The 16,712-nt window shown below is 39.1% G+C and overlaps 1 protein-coding gene across 5 annotated transcripts in view; it reads right to left on the reverse strand.

The window, feature by feature from the left end:
* Positions 1–16,712, reverse strand: part of ERICH3 (glutamate rich 3) — a 102,774-nt gene that overhangs the window by 66,976 nt on the left and 19,086 nt on the right. For 2 of the 5 annotated variants that reach the window (XM_046645873.1, XM_046645868.1), the window contains exons 1-5: positions 7,277–7,370; positions 5,316–6,019; positions 5,066–5,189; positions 4,707–4,832; positions 1,121–1,192 (exon numbers count right to left, since the gene is read on the reverse strand). In XM_046645873.1, coding sequence (XP_046501829.1) covers positions 1,121–1,192; positions 4,707–4,832; positions 5,066–5,189; positions 5,316–5,446 — 453 coding nt within the window. In that variant the 5' untranslated portion in view covers positions 5,447–6,019; positions 7,277–7,370. Of the gene's footprint in view, positions 1–1,120; positions 1,193–4,706; positions 4,833–5,065; positions 6,020–7,276; positions 7,371–16,712 lie in introns of those variants that run through there. The other 3 variants (XM_046645871.1, XM_046645869.1, XM_046645872.1) reach the window with 3 other exon arrangements.

Below are 16,712 nucleotides of genomic sequence, written 5' to 3' on the forward strand. Positions count from 1 at the left end.
CAGATAAAAATCACACAGGAGGAACTGGAGTGTCTCTGATGAACTTCGCTCGTGCTATAACATGTACTTCATTAGCAGGTCTGGCAATCTGCTTCAGGCAGTGCCAGTCACTCTTTATTTCCAGTAACCATTTTAGTCCATCAACATTACAGAATCTATACCTCAGTCCTTGATGTAGGACAATATTGGCAACGTTGAATTAACCACAAATCTCTACACACCAACTTTTCTGATCTTGAAAAACTGACCTATCTTCTAGTATTTAATAACAGTTTTGTAACACGATTATCTTTTGGCCATGATAAAATAGACAGATTTGAGTCTGTCAAGTGAGAGGGAAAAATTACTGTCTTAGATGGCAAGTTATTCTACAGAAGCTTTACAAATATTGATCAGTTTGTGAAATGAGTCTTGAGCCCCACATCTGTAATACGACACAGAAAATGAAGAACAACGTGTAAATCTGAATGGCCCAAGAAATTGAGTAAAACTGCCAGCCTAAGGAGAAACCTTTCAAACATGCCTAACTGAGTCTCTCATCTCTTGACTCAAATTTATACATTTTCGTAACTTCACTTTGAAGTAGGAATATCAAATACAAAAACAGAAAACAAGTAAGGATTTTCAAATACCTTATAGAAAATGTCTAAATCTTATGCTTTTGTTTGCTAAGGTAGATCTTTCCTACCATATATTTTCAAGGCTCACATTCACAGGAAAATGTGCCATTGGATAATTCTTAGAATGCCCTGGTTTCCATCACATTGGGAACATCACTATCTATTTTTACCTTCCTAAGACAAAAAAGCAAAAAATCCTTTGGCCTCTATCACATATCAGTTAAGAAAATACAAGAGCAAAACTTAAAACCTGAATGTTTTCAAGTTTTTCTTTGAAAGGTTTGTGCCTTATAAAACTTACTTTGCACAGGCAGCTCCTACTTTGTTATGATCTTCTGTAACAACGGTGGCCAAAATTTAGGCTTGATGGAACTGTCATTTGACCTCAGCTATGAGTTACCCAAATGTAAGTGCCCCAAGGAACTTCAATAATAGCATTATTGGCTTTCAAAATCACAAAATAATATTGTCAAATAAAAGACAGTTATGTAGGTCCTTACCTTAAATCTCTGAATTCGCTCCTTCCTAGCTAAGGTCTCCAGTTTCTTTCTTATTTCAAGCTGATGGTAACGCTAAGCATACAGGAAAGGACAGAGAAGAGAATCATATCAATTATAGCAAAGAATTTTTTAGAGGAAAATAACCCTAGCAACCAACTGTATTCTCAATTACCCCTCTTGTCATTGAGATGGAGGAGAATCATCTGCATAAGTGTGCAAGCAGGAATATAAATTGGTACAACTCTTTGGAAAGCCAATTCTTAACGTAGATTAGGCTGTTGAAAGTGTCTCTACCCTTTTACCAGTAAATTTCACTTCCAAACCTAGGGGAGAATCTGAATAATTTTTTTTAAATGTGTTATGAACAAAGATGCTGTCTGAAAGTTTTTTTTATGTTTTTCCTTCAAAGAAAAAATTCAGAAGCAACACAAGCCTTAAAGTGAATGGTTAAGTTTTTGGCACATCCATATAATGGAATAGAATATAATCATTAAAATAAGATTCATAAAGATTCTGTATAAAAAAATGGAAAATGCACGTAATGCAGAAAAAAAGTAGGACACAGAATTGCCCAGAAATACAAGTTAACTGATCAGGCTCATAATGTGTGCCTGTCCCTGTGCTAGGAAGGTGCATTGCCCCTTCTTGAACAACTCTAACTGTGAAGCAGTCTCACTTGACAAATGAAGAAACTGAGGCAGAGGATCATGAGCTTGCCACGGGTCACACATCTCGTAGGCAGTGGAACGGTAATTTGAACCTTGGTCTGTCTGACGCTAACTTCTCGTTTTTTGGTTCTTATTTTTTTCACAAAACCATGCCCCTCTCACAACATAGAGCTTTTATTAATGTTTACATATAAGTAGAGACTGAAAGGAAATGTGAGCCTGTCAATAGCAGTTATCTCTGAGAGGAGGGATCATACATGGTTATTTTCCTTTTTTATGCTTTCTTGTTTTTAAGCTTTCTTTTCCAAATTTTCTGTAATATATTAATTATATAGTTTAAAAGTAAACCCCATGTGAAAATAATCTGCTTACAATTTGATCTGAAATCATTTAGACACTTTGAGAGTGTTTTACCTGTTGGCCCTTTTAAAAAGTGTTGTGTCTCTGTTCTTGATCCTTTCCCGTTGCCTTTGGGACCCTGCAGACTCATTCATTCCCTGCTTAAGCGTCATCAATCCTCTTCTTGACAAGTCCCTTGCTTCTCTCCCTTTTCCTGTTCTCTCACCCATTCATTACTAAATTCACTATCAACCATTTTCCATCTTCCATGTACCTCCAGCTCACAGCAGTCATCCACTCCCACCCCCCACCCTTCACCGTCACTGAAACAACTTTTACCACGGCCACCGATGTCTTTGTCCTCGGGGTCAAACCTAATTTCTTTTTTTTCTCAGTGCTCATCTTATTTAACCATTCTACAGCTTATGAGAGCATCCTGGCTTCCAGGACACCACTCTATCAGACACATTTTTCCACCATTTAAAGGTTCTTTTCCAGCCCATGTTGTTCCTGATCTCCTGCAATGCACCACCCACTAAGCTAGAAATCTGAGAGTTGCTCTGGGCTCCATCTCTTCACCCCTCTTTGTTCAGGCAATGTCTGTCTTTCTCCCTCTTCCATGGCTCTGTGGACAGCTGCATCTCCCCAGCGCTTCCACTACCGCTGTCAGCCCACACCCCTTGGCACCATCTTCCTAATTGACCTCCCACCTCTCATCTTTTCCAGCTCATTAATCCATCTTCCACATTTTTAGCAACATCATCTTTCTAAGACAGCTCTGCTCATTTATTTCACTCCCCTGCTGAAAAACGTTTTATCACCTCATCTCCTAAACTCCAAACCTAGCTGGGAAGTGAAGGCCCTCAGAAACTGGGCCCCAACTTATTGGGGAGTGTCACTTCCTGCCAGTCTTTCAATCAACCCACTGTGCAGTCGGGCCTCAGTGAGCTTTCCTGTCCATTTACAATGTCCTTTCACACCTCTGTAACTTCACACCTGCTGTCTTCACTCTCTGGAATGCCTTTCTCATGTGTTCATGTACTCTTGCACAGTCCTCAAGGTCCAGTTCAAATAGAGGACTTCCGTTTAGCTTCCCCTGACTCTCACAGAGGCAAGCCATCATTCCTTTCTTTTCTGACCTCCGTTTGTTTGTTCCTCTCTTCTAGCGCTTGATCATTTTCTACAGTATTTTTTTAATTACATCTTGCAGCTACATCACATAACCTCATACTGATACATGGTAAGCCTGCAATTAATGTTTGTTGCATGAATGAACACATGAATATTAATACAACAACATTAGTAAACAGCATCAGCATAAACTAAATGTGAGACAAATGTGACAATTTAGAAATATTCTATTTGTTAATTATATTAACATACATTATATATTATAATTATATACTATATAAAAGTATATTATACATACATATTAATATTTATCTAAGATATTTATTCCAAACTTTAAGAATACACAAATACTCTTAAATAATAGCATATTTAGCAGTTATGATGTGTCGGTTACATGAAATTTTAGAAAACCAAACTTCAAGGAACTTGGTGCCTATTGATTAAGTTAGAAACTAGATATAGATTAATTTCACACTGTACTTTTTTTTTAACATCAGTTGTAAATTTCAACTAATACTTATAAGCAAGTGAATTTGGGGACCATGAACAATGATTCTATGTAATTCATGCACATGATCTAAAGCACAAAATGAATTCCTAAATTAACAGATCATATACATCGTAAGTGAATATAACACTTACTCAATATAACGGTAGCATAATAATAAATGTTTTCAGTGGCACTACACTTACCATTGGTTTATCAATGATTCTACAGTTGTTCATAAATGTTTACTGCACCCACAGGTCAATGGTTTTATGAGCCAAGTGTCCTGATTTACCGCTGCATGGTCAAGCCAAGAAGTGACATCCTTTTTCACACAAATTAAAACGGTGTTGATGCTTGAAACTACAAGTTCCATGGAGTAAGGCTAAAATAATTCTTCAAGTGAGCTAGATATCCTACTAAAAATGCCATGTCAGATTTAAAAAAAGTGTTGGTGCTTGGGTTGTGAATCTGTGCTGACCAATGCGGCCTAAAGTAGGAGGAATAGCAGATGTTTCAATGCCTATTCCTTGAAATTTAGCATACGGCCAAGCTTCAGAGCCTTAAAAGAATAACAAATCTGAAATAATTCATGGCAGTGGAATTACTGATATTTAAACAGATGTCACATTTTTTTTTTAGCAAATGGAAATTGAGGTGCAGATGGTGAGGGATGGTATGTTTTAGAGTAGCCATTATGGATTAAAAATCTGCATTTGTTAAATTAAATATCACAAAATATATAACGATGTCCACATTTGTCCCTAAATGAAATGGAGAAAAGCTGACTTCAGTCTCAGCTCCTTGCCACCTGGAGGGATAAAGGGTATTTCTCAGGTCACCTTGTTCCATTCCTTTTTCATGAAATACAGGAAGAATTCCCCTGCTTCTGGGTACAGAAGTATTATTAATTATCATATTAAAAAATATAAGTTATAAAGAAAATAATAAATACTTGTACCTCCATATCAAGAACCTTATGGAAAATAGCCTGGGCTAAGCATTCCCGGATATATTTTTGGTGATCCCTCTTCATGATATTTAGTTTGTATTCTTTTTCAGAAAGAATTCTTCCACTTCTTGTGATCTGTCATGAATAAATAGAACATACATAGAAATACAAAGCAGAAAATGTGGTGTTAGTTACCAAAAAGGGAGAGAGAGAGAGAGACAGACAGACACACAGAGAGAGTGGCAGTGTCTTCTAAGCCTAAAGGAGGATTGTACTATGGTTGATAAACTTTCACTTTTAATGAATATTTCATAAGGGAAAAGAAGAGAAAGGCAGGCTCATATACCCATCATTGTGAAAATACACACAGGTGCTGCACTTGACGTTGAAAACAAGGTTCTCATTAGAGTAACAATTTTCCCTTGATGGAACCCAGGTGTGGTTTTCACTTCTCTTTTTGAACACATTCGGGAAGAAGGGGTGGGGCGATACCTTGAAACAATGAAAAGAAGCAGTGCTCACAGGTCTGATGATCTCACAGGAAATACTTTGAAGAGCAAAACATGTAAGCTACAGAGGCGCTCATCAGTTTATTCTAAAAATAATTGGTTTAATTACTTTGTTTTCACACTGCATTTTCTTCTTTCACTCTCCAGCCCAGAATGTAATTTAATTTGTTGTGATTCAGATTTTTTCAGATTATGCAGTACTGCAGATATAAAGTGTTCCAGATTGGTTTCAATGGGCATTAATGCCAGTCTCAGGAGCGGTAGGTTCTGGTTTTTATTTATTTGTTTTTATTTTCTTTTAATCCTCTCTATGGGCATATTTGTTGTATTTTTCTACATCTTCTGTAAGCAGAGGGTGTTATTCTTCCCGGATTGTTCATCTTCTTCCTTTCCACTTACCTAAGCCCTGCTCTTCTTTTCAGGTCTAATCCAAGACCACGTATTTCTTAATTTTGATAACTTTGGTCTTTTAACACTGTTGTTGAGATCAGCTAGAGATGGGCTACCAGCGATTAGTTATTGATAATCTTTTTTGATGAATACATTTTACAATGGAAGAAAGGGTTGTGGTTACAGAAAGTGTGCTTGGAATTATGAATAACTCAATTACAGTCCTTGAAGTGTGTTGTCCATCGGCTATCATGTCATGTGTGTCCACCGGGGAAAGTGTTGAGAGCGTCCTGCGCTGCTGCTCCCTCTGCAGTTAACCTGAGTCATTGTTATCTCTCCCCTGGGAGTTGTCTGAGCTCCTCAACTAGACTGGACGTTGGCACAGGGCAGAAGTTCATAAACTTGAGCCTGCATCAGAATCACCTGCAAGGCAAGTTGAAAAACAGATTGATAGGCCTCACCCCACAGTTTCTGACTCAATAGGTCTGGGGTGGGGCTCTAAAATTTGCATTTTCTAACAAGTTCCCAGGTGATGCTGAACACGGCTGATTCAGGGACTTTATGTGAATGACTGCGCTAGAGTCAGCTAGGGCTGTATCTTCCTTATTTGAGTTGCCATGCACATAACCAATGTTCAGTAAGTGCTTGTTAATGATGTTGATGAGTAAATAAAAAAGTCCTTTCCATTTACACTTGAAGCTCACGGATTGTTATCCAAAGAAGCAATGTCAATAGTAACCACAACAATTACAACAACCGTTTATTATACATCTTTAATTGCCACAACAATCCTGAGGGCTGGGTATCATTATCTTCATTTTAGAATTGAGGAAGTTGAAGCTGAGAAAGTTAAGTGATTTGCTCAAGATTCTGTCTTGTAAATGGCAGAGCCAGGTTTCAGTCAGGTCTGTCTGATAACAAAGCCCCAGGGGACAAAAAGCAAGCTCTCTAAGATCTACCCAGCCAGAGCGCGTAAAACAACAATTAGAAACGCAACGCATGTCCTTTCAACACCATGGCAACAATAGTTAAGGAAAGCCACTGTGTTTTAAGAAGGTAAACAGCTAAAATCACTCATCACACTTTCTATAACCACACCTATTTCTTTCAATGCAAAACGACAGCATTTTTAAAAGGTTTCACATTAAACACATTTAGAGGAATGGAAATTTTGTGCTAATGATAGTTTGGGAGCTAACAAAAAAACACTAATGTATCAATAAACCATCCCAGGAAATGAAACAGCTTTAAAAAATTCAAGGAGAAATTTTGAACTGTCCATGTTTTCCACATCATAGTCTGTGATTATTAAAAACACTATTTTTTTCCTGAAGACAGTAAAGTCTTCTCTATCCTTAATCCCTAACAGTTCCCGGCTCAAACAATGTGTTCGATAAATATGTGTTGAATAAATGAATAAATAAACAAACAAGTGAAATATGCTGTTGGAAACCCACAGAGTTTTTCCTCAATAATTTACAAGTTGTGTTAGCGGTTATTGTGACCTCTCTTCCTATCTTTTGGAACACAGCCTAAAAAAAGATAAATCAGAGCTTTTTCTAAAATGAGGAGGAAGGAAAGGATGTCACTGATTAGGCAAAGAGGAAACCAGAAAAGGGAGGGAATTATTGGACTTCATGGAACAAGAGGGCGGGTAGAAGAAAGTGAACCAAATCTTACCAGCCCTGATCTTAAGAGATGCCGCCTTATCCTTGTATTGTTAAAATATCCAGCCAGGTGTTTATCGGTAAGACTATTATATGCTGCAAGTAATCTGAAACAGAAAAATGAAACCATTAAGGTTTTATGAAGTGTTACTTGATAACCAAGGCAATCCTTGACTTTCTCATCCCCAAACAGTGCATAATCATTCATTGATCCAGCCAGCCAAACATTCACATATGTGCTTAATAAACAGCTATCGAGCACCTACTGTTTTCTAGGTTTTATAAGAAGTAGGAGACAGTCCTGATATTGTTTATCCCCCAGACAAATATGGAAATCAGACATGAATAATTAAGTTGGCTGTAAAAATCCAATAATAGAAATATGCAAAAACTTATGGGGACACAGAGGAGGAGACTACCAGCTCCAGCTGTCAGGAGAGTCTTCACGGAGGAAACCTGATGGAAAAGTTGGGGCTCCTTCAGAGGACTATTCAGCCTCCCATTACACACCCTGAATTCTAGTTACTCAAACTGACTTGCACACCCTCCACGTATTCTTTCCTTCTTCAGGTCACAATGCACAGTCCCTGTCCTGTGAAGGCCTTTCCTTCACCTGTTAGCTAGTGGATGACACCCATGATGCACAAGCATCTCTTCTCCCAGGCAACATTCCCAGATACAAATTAGGGGGGCTGTGTCACCTTCCAGTCCACTCCCTTAAGACCCTGAGTCACATTACATATCCCGCAATATGTTATTATTTATTTCTTAGTCTCCTCTGCTAGATTTGAAGGCCAGGATGGTGCATTATTCTTAGTATCTCTAGCAATGTTATTGATTGTGTTCCTAAATAATGACGTGTTCAATAAATGAAGACAGTTTTGTTTGGAACTCATTCTCACTGGTATAAATTTCTAACTAAATTTAAGCTCAGCAGTTTAGAAGTCTTCACCTTCTCATATACATTCAGACAATTTCATTAATTCCACATCCAGAACCAAAAGAAAAAACATATTCATAGATTAGTTTTGATTTTTAGTCTTTCATTTTAAGAGTTAAAAGAGGGCAAATTGGTTCCTTGATTACATGCTATACCTTGGTAGCTGGTCAGCTAAGTCTATAAATCAAAGTTTGAAGCTATTTTTTCTAAGTGTTAACCTATCCTTTACTAATTATTATTACCTTACAAAAACACATACATGTACATGTCCGTATACATGTCCGTATACATGTACGCATATATGTGCATCCATATGTATATATATACATAAATGTGAGTGTACGTATATAGAGAGACAGACACAGAAACAGAGAGACAGAGGCAGAGAAAGAGAACATACAAGCCTAAACATAGCCCTAACATAAAGCTGCCTTACAAAAAAAAATGCACACCCTATTACCTGCAACAAAGATTACAATCTGTACATTTCATGAGCAGCTCATCCTTAATTTATCCCAAGACTAGAGCAAGGACTCATATTACAGAATCCAGTAAGTGTCATTAGCAACGATTTTATTTAGCTGTTTGCACTGCCTTAATTACATGGAGATGGTATCGGCGACTTTTTCCTGTCTCTCTTCTCCTTAATGCCCATCTCAGGAAAGTTCCATGCTGTCAAATGGTAAAGAAAGTTTAATTTCATCCACAAAGGAGACTGAAAAGCAGTTACAAAGCCTGGAAGCCAAGGTGCCACATGAAGGCTGCAGACATATGAGCAACTGCGGAAACCATCATTTCACTGGGTTTATGTAAAGAGACAAGCGGAGGGCTTCAGTAATGCACATACAAAACCAGCCCCAGAAAATGCTTTGAAACCATCTTTTAAATGAACTGTCTTGGTGTCCTATAGTTCCTCAAAGGTTTCCTGTCTCCGAAAGGTCAACATTGCATCCCTTACCCTTTCTGAATCTCAGAATCTTTCTTCAGCAACTCATTTCGGAAAGGAGCAGGTGCCTCTCAGTCTTAACAATCATGATTCCAGTCCACAGACGCCTAAGATAAATCATTGGACTGATAGCATATATATCTTTTGTCTGTTTTTCAGGCTCAAGTTTTTTAAAAAATCAATAGTTTTGGAATAGCTGTGAGTGCTAAAACCCTGATTAAATAAAGTAGAGTAGGGTCAAAAAGGAGCGTAACTTGGACTTCAACTTCCCTATTGACTAATGAAAGATTCCCTCTTTTAATTCAGAATTTGTAGCTTTTTAAATATTTGGGTCCTAATAATAATGCTTAGCCAGCTTTGGCACTTCATTTAATTCTTCTCTCTCAGGCTCCTATTAAACGAGAATGTGCACATGATGCCCCTCCAGTCTTACTGAAAGGTCGAGGAGATCCAGCTGAGCTGAAACCTTTGCGCACATCAGTTTTCTCACCTTTTTCTGTCCAGGAAAGATTGAGCCTCCCTCGTTGGGATGCCATTTGTAAAGCAACTCCTTCCATAACTATCGTCATACAACTGGCTGTGGCAAGACAGCCGAATGATAACTAGCTGACTCCACCCAGGCTCAGTTATTTCTTTTTCAGACAATGCCTGAATTTTTTTAAGTAAAACTTTAGATTAATGAATTGTTTGACAGTAAGACATTGTACTAGAGTAAATTATATACAGATTTAGTAAAACAGAGGTCATGAACTGAATGTTTGTTTCCGCCCAAAATTCAAATGTTGAAATGCTAACCCCCAATATGATAGTATAGGAGGTGGGGCCTTTGGGGGTGATTAGGTCATGAGAGTGGAGCCCTCATGAAGGAGATTACTGCCCTTATAAAAGACACCCCAGAGAACTCCCTCATCCCTTCCACCATGTGAGGACACAGCAAGAAAATGGCCACCTTTGAGCCAGGCAGCGGCTCTCACCAGACACTGATTTTGCTGACCCTTGACCTTGGACTTCCCAGCCTCCAGAATTGAAAGAAATAAATTTCTGTTGTTTAAGCACTCAGTCGATGGTATCCTGTTATAGCAGCCCAACAGACTAAGACAGCAGTCAATGCAAACATTTCTACTGTATACATACAAATGCCACTTCATTCTGATCATCAAGCCCCCTTCACAGGGGGATGGTAGTAATCCATATGGTCTGTCTGATCCTTTCCACTCCACTCCTCTTCATGTGTGCTGGGTATGGGCTTGTAGCCGCCCTTTGCATTTACTCAAGTACAAGAGCTTTCCCGACCAGCCGCAAACTTAGATTAGTAAAGCTTTTCTGATGTTTCTGCTTCGGTCTTCTCCATTCCATTCACTGCCACTGTTTCCCCCATACACATACTTTTCTTTTCTTTCTTGTGCTCAGCACAGGCCTGGACCAGATGTGGTCACCTCCCCTGGGCCTGCTGATTGTGTTGTTGATTGTGTCACACCTTGAGCACTCCACTCCCTTTGTAAGTCACTCTCTGCATCTGTTGGCAGAGCTGGACTTCCTGGTCACATACCTCAGTCCCATGATCCTCCCCTGCTCCCGTCCATAGGATCAACCACTGCATTGGTCACGGGAACCACCAGACCACTGTGACTATATCACTCAAAGGCCATGCTATTCACACCAAGTCCCACAACTACCTGCCCAGACTGGCCTAACTTGCTAGCTTCTTTATCCCAAGGACAAGACCACCTACCCACTTCCTGGTCACTAGGTGAAGAACAACTCACCTTCTGGCTCAATGTACCAGGGAAAACAGTCCCCCAGAAAACAAAGCAACCCTGTCTCTAGGATGGGTCCTGTTTCCCCCACTCCAATGCACACATCCCCGTGGTGCTGAGGATTAGACAGAGGCTGCTGAATCACTGGGAGTGCTGCCTTCCTAGCTACAGTCTTTCAACACTAAGCCGCAAACCCCTGCCTCCCAGCACGTGGAACATAAAAATAGGGCTCTGAAGTAACAAAGTCAGTGATTCCTAGCAATTCCTCCATCTGCCCCCAAAAAGAGAGAGTCTATCCCATAAAAACTGCCACTAAAAGGAGAGGCACTATAATATTGTTAATCACAGACATGTATTAAGTACTGACTATTTTCAGGGCATTCTGTAAGGCACTGGGGACACAGAGATGGCACAGACACTGCATCACAGAGCTCCCAGTCTAATGGGGAAGTATATGTACATACACATAGAGGGTGCGTGCGTGTGTGTGTGTGCGCGCGCGCACTTCATTTCTTCCAGTCTCATAGGCTAATTCATTCACAAATACTTCCTGAGTGTCTGAGGGTCCCCATGTCAGACACTGTGCCCTCCTGGGGAAGGAGTGTAACATCCCTGTTCCATTCTGCAGATTACAAAGCACTTCCACATACATAGTCTCAGTGATTTCTTTGAGGATCCTGGAATGTGAGCTAAGTATTATAGCTCTTCCATCTTCCTAAAATGGAAAAGCTCCAAAACAAGATTATTGCTTAATGTGAGTCAGTCCTAGGGAAACCTGACTAAAATAACACTTCTTCATGGATCACACTAATAGAGGAATTTCTTCCGGCCTGCAGCCCTCTTGAATCCCAACCTCCTCTCCCAGTACTGCCTGTCTCCACACTGTCTCCCCTTCAGAGGGAGATGGACGTTGTGGTTAAGATTCCAGCTCTAGTCCAATCCTGGCTCCACCATTACTGGCTCCATAAACTGGGAGTGAGTGACTTAACCTCCCTACTCCTCAATTGTTCTAACTTCCACAAAACACTGGAACGTGAACTCAATTCAGCCAAGTTCTTTGCCATTTTATAACAAGGATCACCTTTCCTCCTGTTTCCAATACCATGTTCCTCATTTCTGTCTGGGACCTCATCAAAATGGCCTTTACCATCCACATTTCTACTAACATTTTGTACGTGATTATTATTTATGTATTCTCTAAGAAGATGGGAGCTTTCTCTCTAGCTCTTTTCTTTCTGAACCCTCACCAGAATCACCTTTAAAAGTCCCTTCACAAGAAAAGATTTGTAAACCATATATCTGATAAGGTATTAATATCTAAAATATATAAGGAACTGATATAACTCAACAGCAAAAAAACCCCACAAATAATCTGATTTAAAAATAGGCAGAGGACCTGAATAGAAATTTCTCCAAAGAAGACATACAAATGGCCAAGAAGTATATGAAAAGATGCTCAACACCACTAATCATCAGGGAAATGCAAATCAAAACCACAATGAGCTATCACACCTGTTAGGATGGCTATTATCAAAAAGACAAGAAATAAGTGTTGGTGAGGACATGGAGAAAAGGGAACCTTTGTGCACTGTTGGTGAGAATGGAAACTGGTGCAACTACTATGGAAAACAGTATGAAAGTTTCTCAAAAAATTAAAATAGAACTCCCATATGATCCGGCAATCCCACTTCTGGGCATATATCCAAAAGAAATGAAATCAGGATCTCAAAGAGATGTCTGCACCCCCAAGTTCAATGCAGTATTATTCACAATAGCCAAGACACAGAAACAACCTAAGTGTTCATCGACGGATGAATGGATTTAAAAAAATCTAGTATATACATACACAATGGAATGTTATTCAGCCATACAAAAGGGAAATCATGCCATTGGCATTAACATGGATGTATCTCAAGGGCATTATATTAAGTGAAATAATTCAGATGGAGAAAGACAAATACTGTATGATCACACTTATATGTAGAATCTAAAGGAGCCAAACTCATAGAAATAGAGAGTAGAATAGTGGTTGCCAGAGTGTAGGGGGGATGGAGAGATGTTGGTCAAAGGGTACAAATTTCCAGTTATAAGAAGAATAAGTTTTGGGGGCCTAATGTACAGTATGTTGATTATAGTTAACAATATTGTACTATATACTTGAGAGCTCTAAGAGAGTAGATTTTAATATTCTCACAACAGCAAAAAAAAGGTAATTATTTGAGGTGATGAACGCATTAACTAATCTTATCGTGGTAATCATTTTGCAATACATACGTGTATCAAATCATCACATTGCCCACCTTAAACTTACAAAATCTTATATATCAATTATATCTCAGGAAAGATGGAGAAAAAGTTATTGCACCTCACAACTTTTCCAGTCTCTACCCATTGCCAGTTTCAAAGCTGCTGGCACATTTGTAGGTATTTGTTATAGCAGCATTCCACTCCTTGGCACCGATTTCTGTCTTAGTCTGTTCAGGATCTGTAACAGAATAGACTGGGTGACTTAAAAAACAAACATTTAGTTCTCACAGTTCTGGAGGCTGGAAGTCCAAAATCAAGGTGCCAGCATGGTCAGGTTCTTGGTGAGGGCCCTCTTCCTGGTTTATAGACAGCCATTTTCTCATTGTGTTCTCACATGCCAGAGAGTAGGCAGAGAGGCAAGCTCTCTAGAGTGTCTCTTCTTATAAGGGCACTAATCCCATCACGGGCTCCACCCTAATGACCGACTTCCCAAAAGCCCCATCTCCAAATGCCATCACATTGGGGATTGTGATTTCAACACGTGAATTTGAGGGGGACATAAACATGTAGCCCATAACAGAAGGCACAATTGTCCCCATTTTGTGGATGAGGAAAACAAGCCTTAGTTTAAGTCGATTGCCAAAGACCATATAACCTAAAGCTTTTCCTGATAACATTCCCCAAATCAGTGAAACACTACTCACAAGGGCTAGCTAAGGTGGGGACCAGAATGCCAAGCATATTCATGGAAAAATAAAAATCATGAAATATCGACAGAGAGATGTAATTCCACCAATTCCCCGGTGTAGAGATAGGAAAACTTTAAAAGAAAATTCTTATAGACAAAAATTAGTGAATACATAACTTTCATTCATAATTAGCTATATCATTACTATGAAAACAAAATGCTGAAATCTTTAAATCATCTTATTTTCTTTTTTTTTCTTCTGGGTTTTTTTTTTAATTTTTATTTTTTTCGGATGTACATCATGTTTCGAATTCTGGATACATTACATCGTGTTCACCACCCGAACACTAATTATAGTGCATCCCCTCACATGTGACCCTAATCACCCCTTTTGCCCTCCCCCCCCTTTCCCAAAGGTAACCACCAGTCCAATCCCCAATGCTATGTGTTTTGTGTTTTTTTTCTTGTCGTTTTTATCTTCTACTTATGAGTGAGATCATATGGTATTTGACTTTCTCCCTCTGACTTATTTCACTCAGCATAATACCCTCAAGGTCCATCTATGTTGTCACAAATGGCCGGATTTCGTCATTTCTTATGGCTGAGTAGTAGTCCGTGGTGTATAAATACCACATTTTCTTTATCCATTCGTCCCTTGATGGGTACCTAGGTTGCTTCCATGTCTTGGCTATTGTGTATAATGCCGCAATGAACATAGGGATGCAAGTATCTTTATGCCTTTGTGTTTTCAAGTTCTTTGGATAAATACCCAGCAGTGGAATAGCTGGATCATATGGTAGATCTATCCTTAATTTTCTGAGGATACTCCATACTGCTTTCCATAGTGGCTGCACCAGTTTGCACTCCCACCAGCAGTGAACAAGGGTTCCCTTCTCTCCACACCCTCTCCAACATTTGTCATTTCCTGTCTTGTTAATTATAGCCATTCTGACCGGAGTGAGGTGATACCTCATTGTAGTTTTGATTTGCATTTCCCTGATAGCTAATGATGTTGAGCATCTTTTCATATGCCTGTTGGCCATCCGTATATCTTCTTTGGAGAAATCTCTGTTCAGACCTTTTGCCCATTTTCTAATTGGATTGTTGGGTTTTTTTGTTGTTGAGCTGTATGAGTTCTTTGTATATTTTGGATATTAACCCCTTATCTGATATGCAGTTTGCAAATATCTTCTCCCAATTGTTAGGTTGTCTTTTCGTTTTGTTGATGGTTTCCTTTGCTGTGCAGAAGCTTTCTAGTTTGATGTAGTCCCATTTGTTCATTTTTTCTTTTGTTTCCCTTGCCCAGTCAGACATGGGACTTGAAAATATGCTGCTCAGACCAATGTCATAGAGCGTACTGCCTATGTTTTCTTCTAGAAGTCTCATAGTTTCGGGTCTTACATTCAAGTCTTTAATCCAACAACATTTTTCACAGAAGTAGAACAAAGAATCCTAAAATTTATATGGAACAACAAAAGACCCCGAATAGCCAAAGGATTCCTGAGAAAAAAGAACAAAGCCAGAGGTATCACACTCCCTGATTTCAAATTATACTACAAAGCCATAGTAACCAAAACAGCATGGTACTGGCACAAAAACAGACACACAGATCAATGGAACAACATTGAGAGCCCAGAAGTAAACCCACACGTTTATGGACAGCTAATATTCGACAAGGGAGCCAAAAGCATACGATGGAGAAAGGAGAGTCTCTTCAATAAATGGTGTTGGGAAAACTGGACAGCCACATACAAAAGAATGAAAGTAGACCATTCCCTTACACCATGCACAAAAATAAACTCAAAATGGATTAAAGTCTTATTTTCTTAAATGTATATATTTCTGAAATCCGTTTTATACTACAAATTTACTTAGCAAATTTGTTCAGAGAGACTATAAAGAATACATTTGACATGACCAGCTTTATTTAGCTTAAATTGTGGCTTAGCCTCTCTGAATTAAGGAAGTTTGTATTAGTTTACTATTTAGTACTGTTTACTATTTATTAGTTTGTATTAGTTTACTCTTGCTGCTGTACCACAGTACCACACGTTAGTATTTTGAACAACACACATTCATTATCTTATAATTCTGGAGGTCAGAAGTTCAAAAGGGGTCTCACTAAGCTGAAATCAAGGTGTCAGTAGGGCTGCACTTCTTCTGGAGGCTCTAAGGGAGAATCCTTTTCCACATCCCAGAGGCTGCCCACCTTCCCTGGCTCCTGGCCCCCTTCCATTGCCAGTCAGCAATGGCCGATCAAGTCTTCCTCATGATGCCATCTCTCTAGTTCTGGCTCTTTCTATCCATCTTGTTCATGTAGAGCCCCTTGTGATTACTTACATTGGGTCCACCCAGACTAATCCAGAATAATCTTCTTACTTTAGAGTCAGCTGATTAGTAACCTTAATTCCATCGGCAACTTTAATTTCCCCTTGCCACATAAAGGAACACATTCATATGTTCTTTTTTTTTCTTTCAGATGTACATGATTATACTTCAGTTTCTGTGTAGACTACATCACGTTCACCACCCAAAGACTAATTACAATCCATCACCATACACATGTGCCTAGTCATCTCACATGTTCTGAGGACTAAGACATGGACATCTTTGAGGGACTATTATTCTGCCTATAATAAGGTTTTTCCTATATGCCGGATGCCAAGGAGCTGAAACACTGGATGCTGAATGTTATGGCAACTGGGCTATAACATATATCATCCAATGATCAATCATGCCGGAGATCCTCGCTGTCTAAAAGGATACTTCCCAGATGGAGGAAGACAGTTCTCAGTACCACACTGGGATGTATGCAACAGGCCTACCTTGCTGATCTAATTTTGATGTGCCAAATGTGAGCACTGAGACAAA

The sequence above is a fragment of the Equus quagga genome, chromosome 18, assembly GCF_021613505.1.
Source record: "Equus quagga isolate Etosha38 chromosome 18, UCLA_HA_Equagga_1.0, whole genome shotgun sequence".
Taxonomy (NCBI): Eukaryota; Metazoa; Chordata; class Mammalia; order Perissodactyla; family Equidae; genus Equus; species Equus quagga.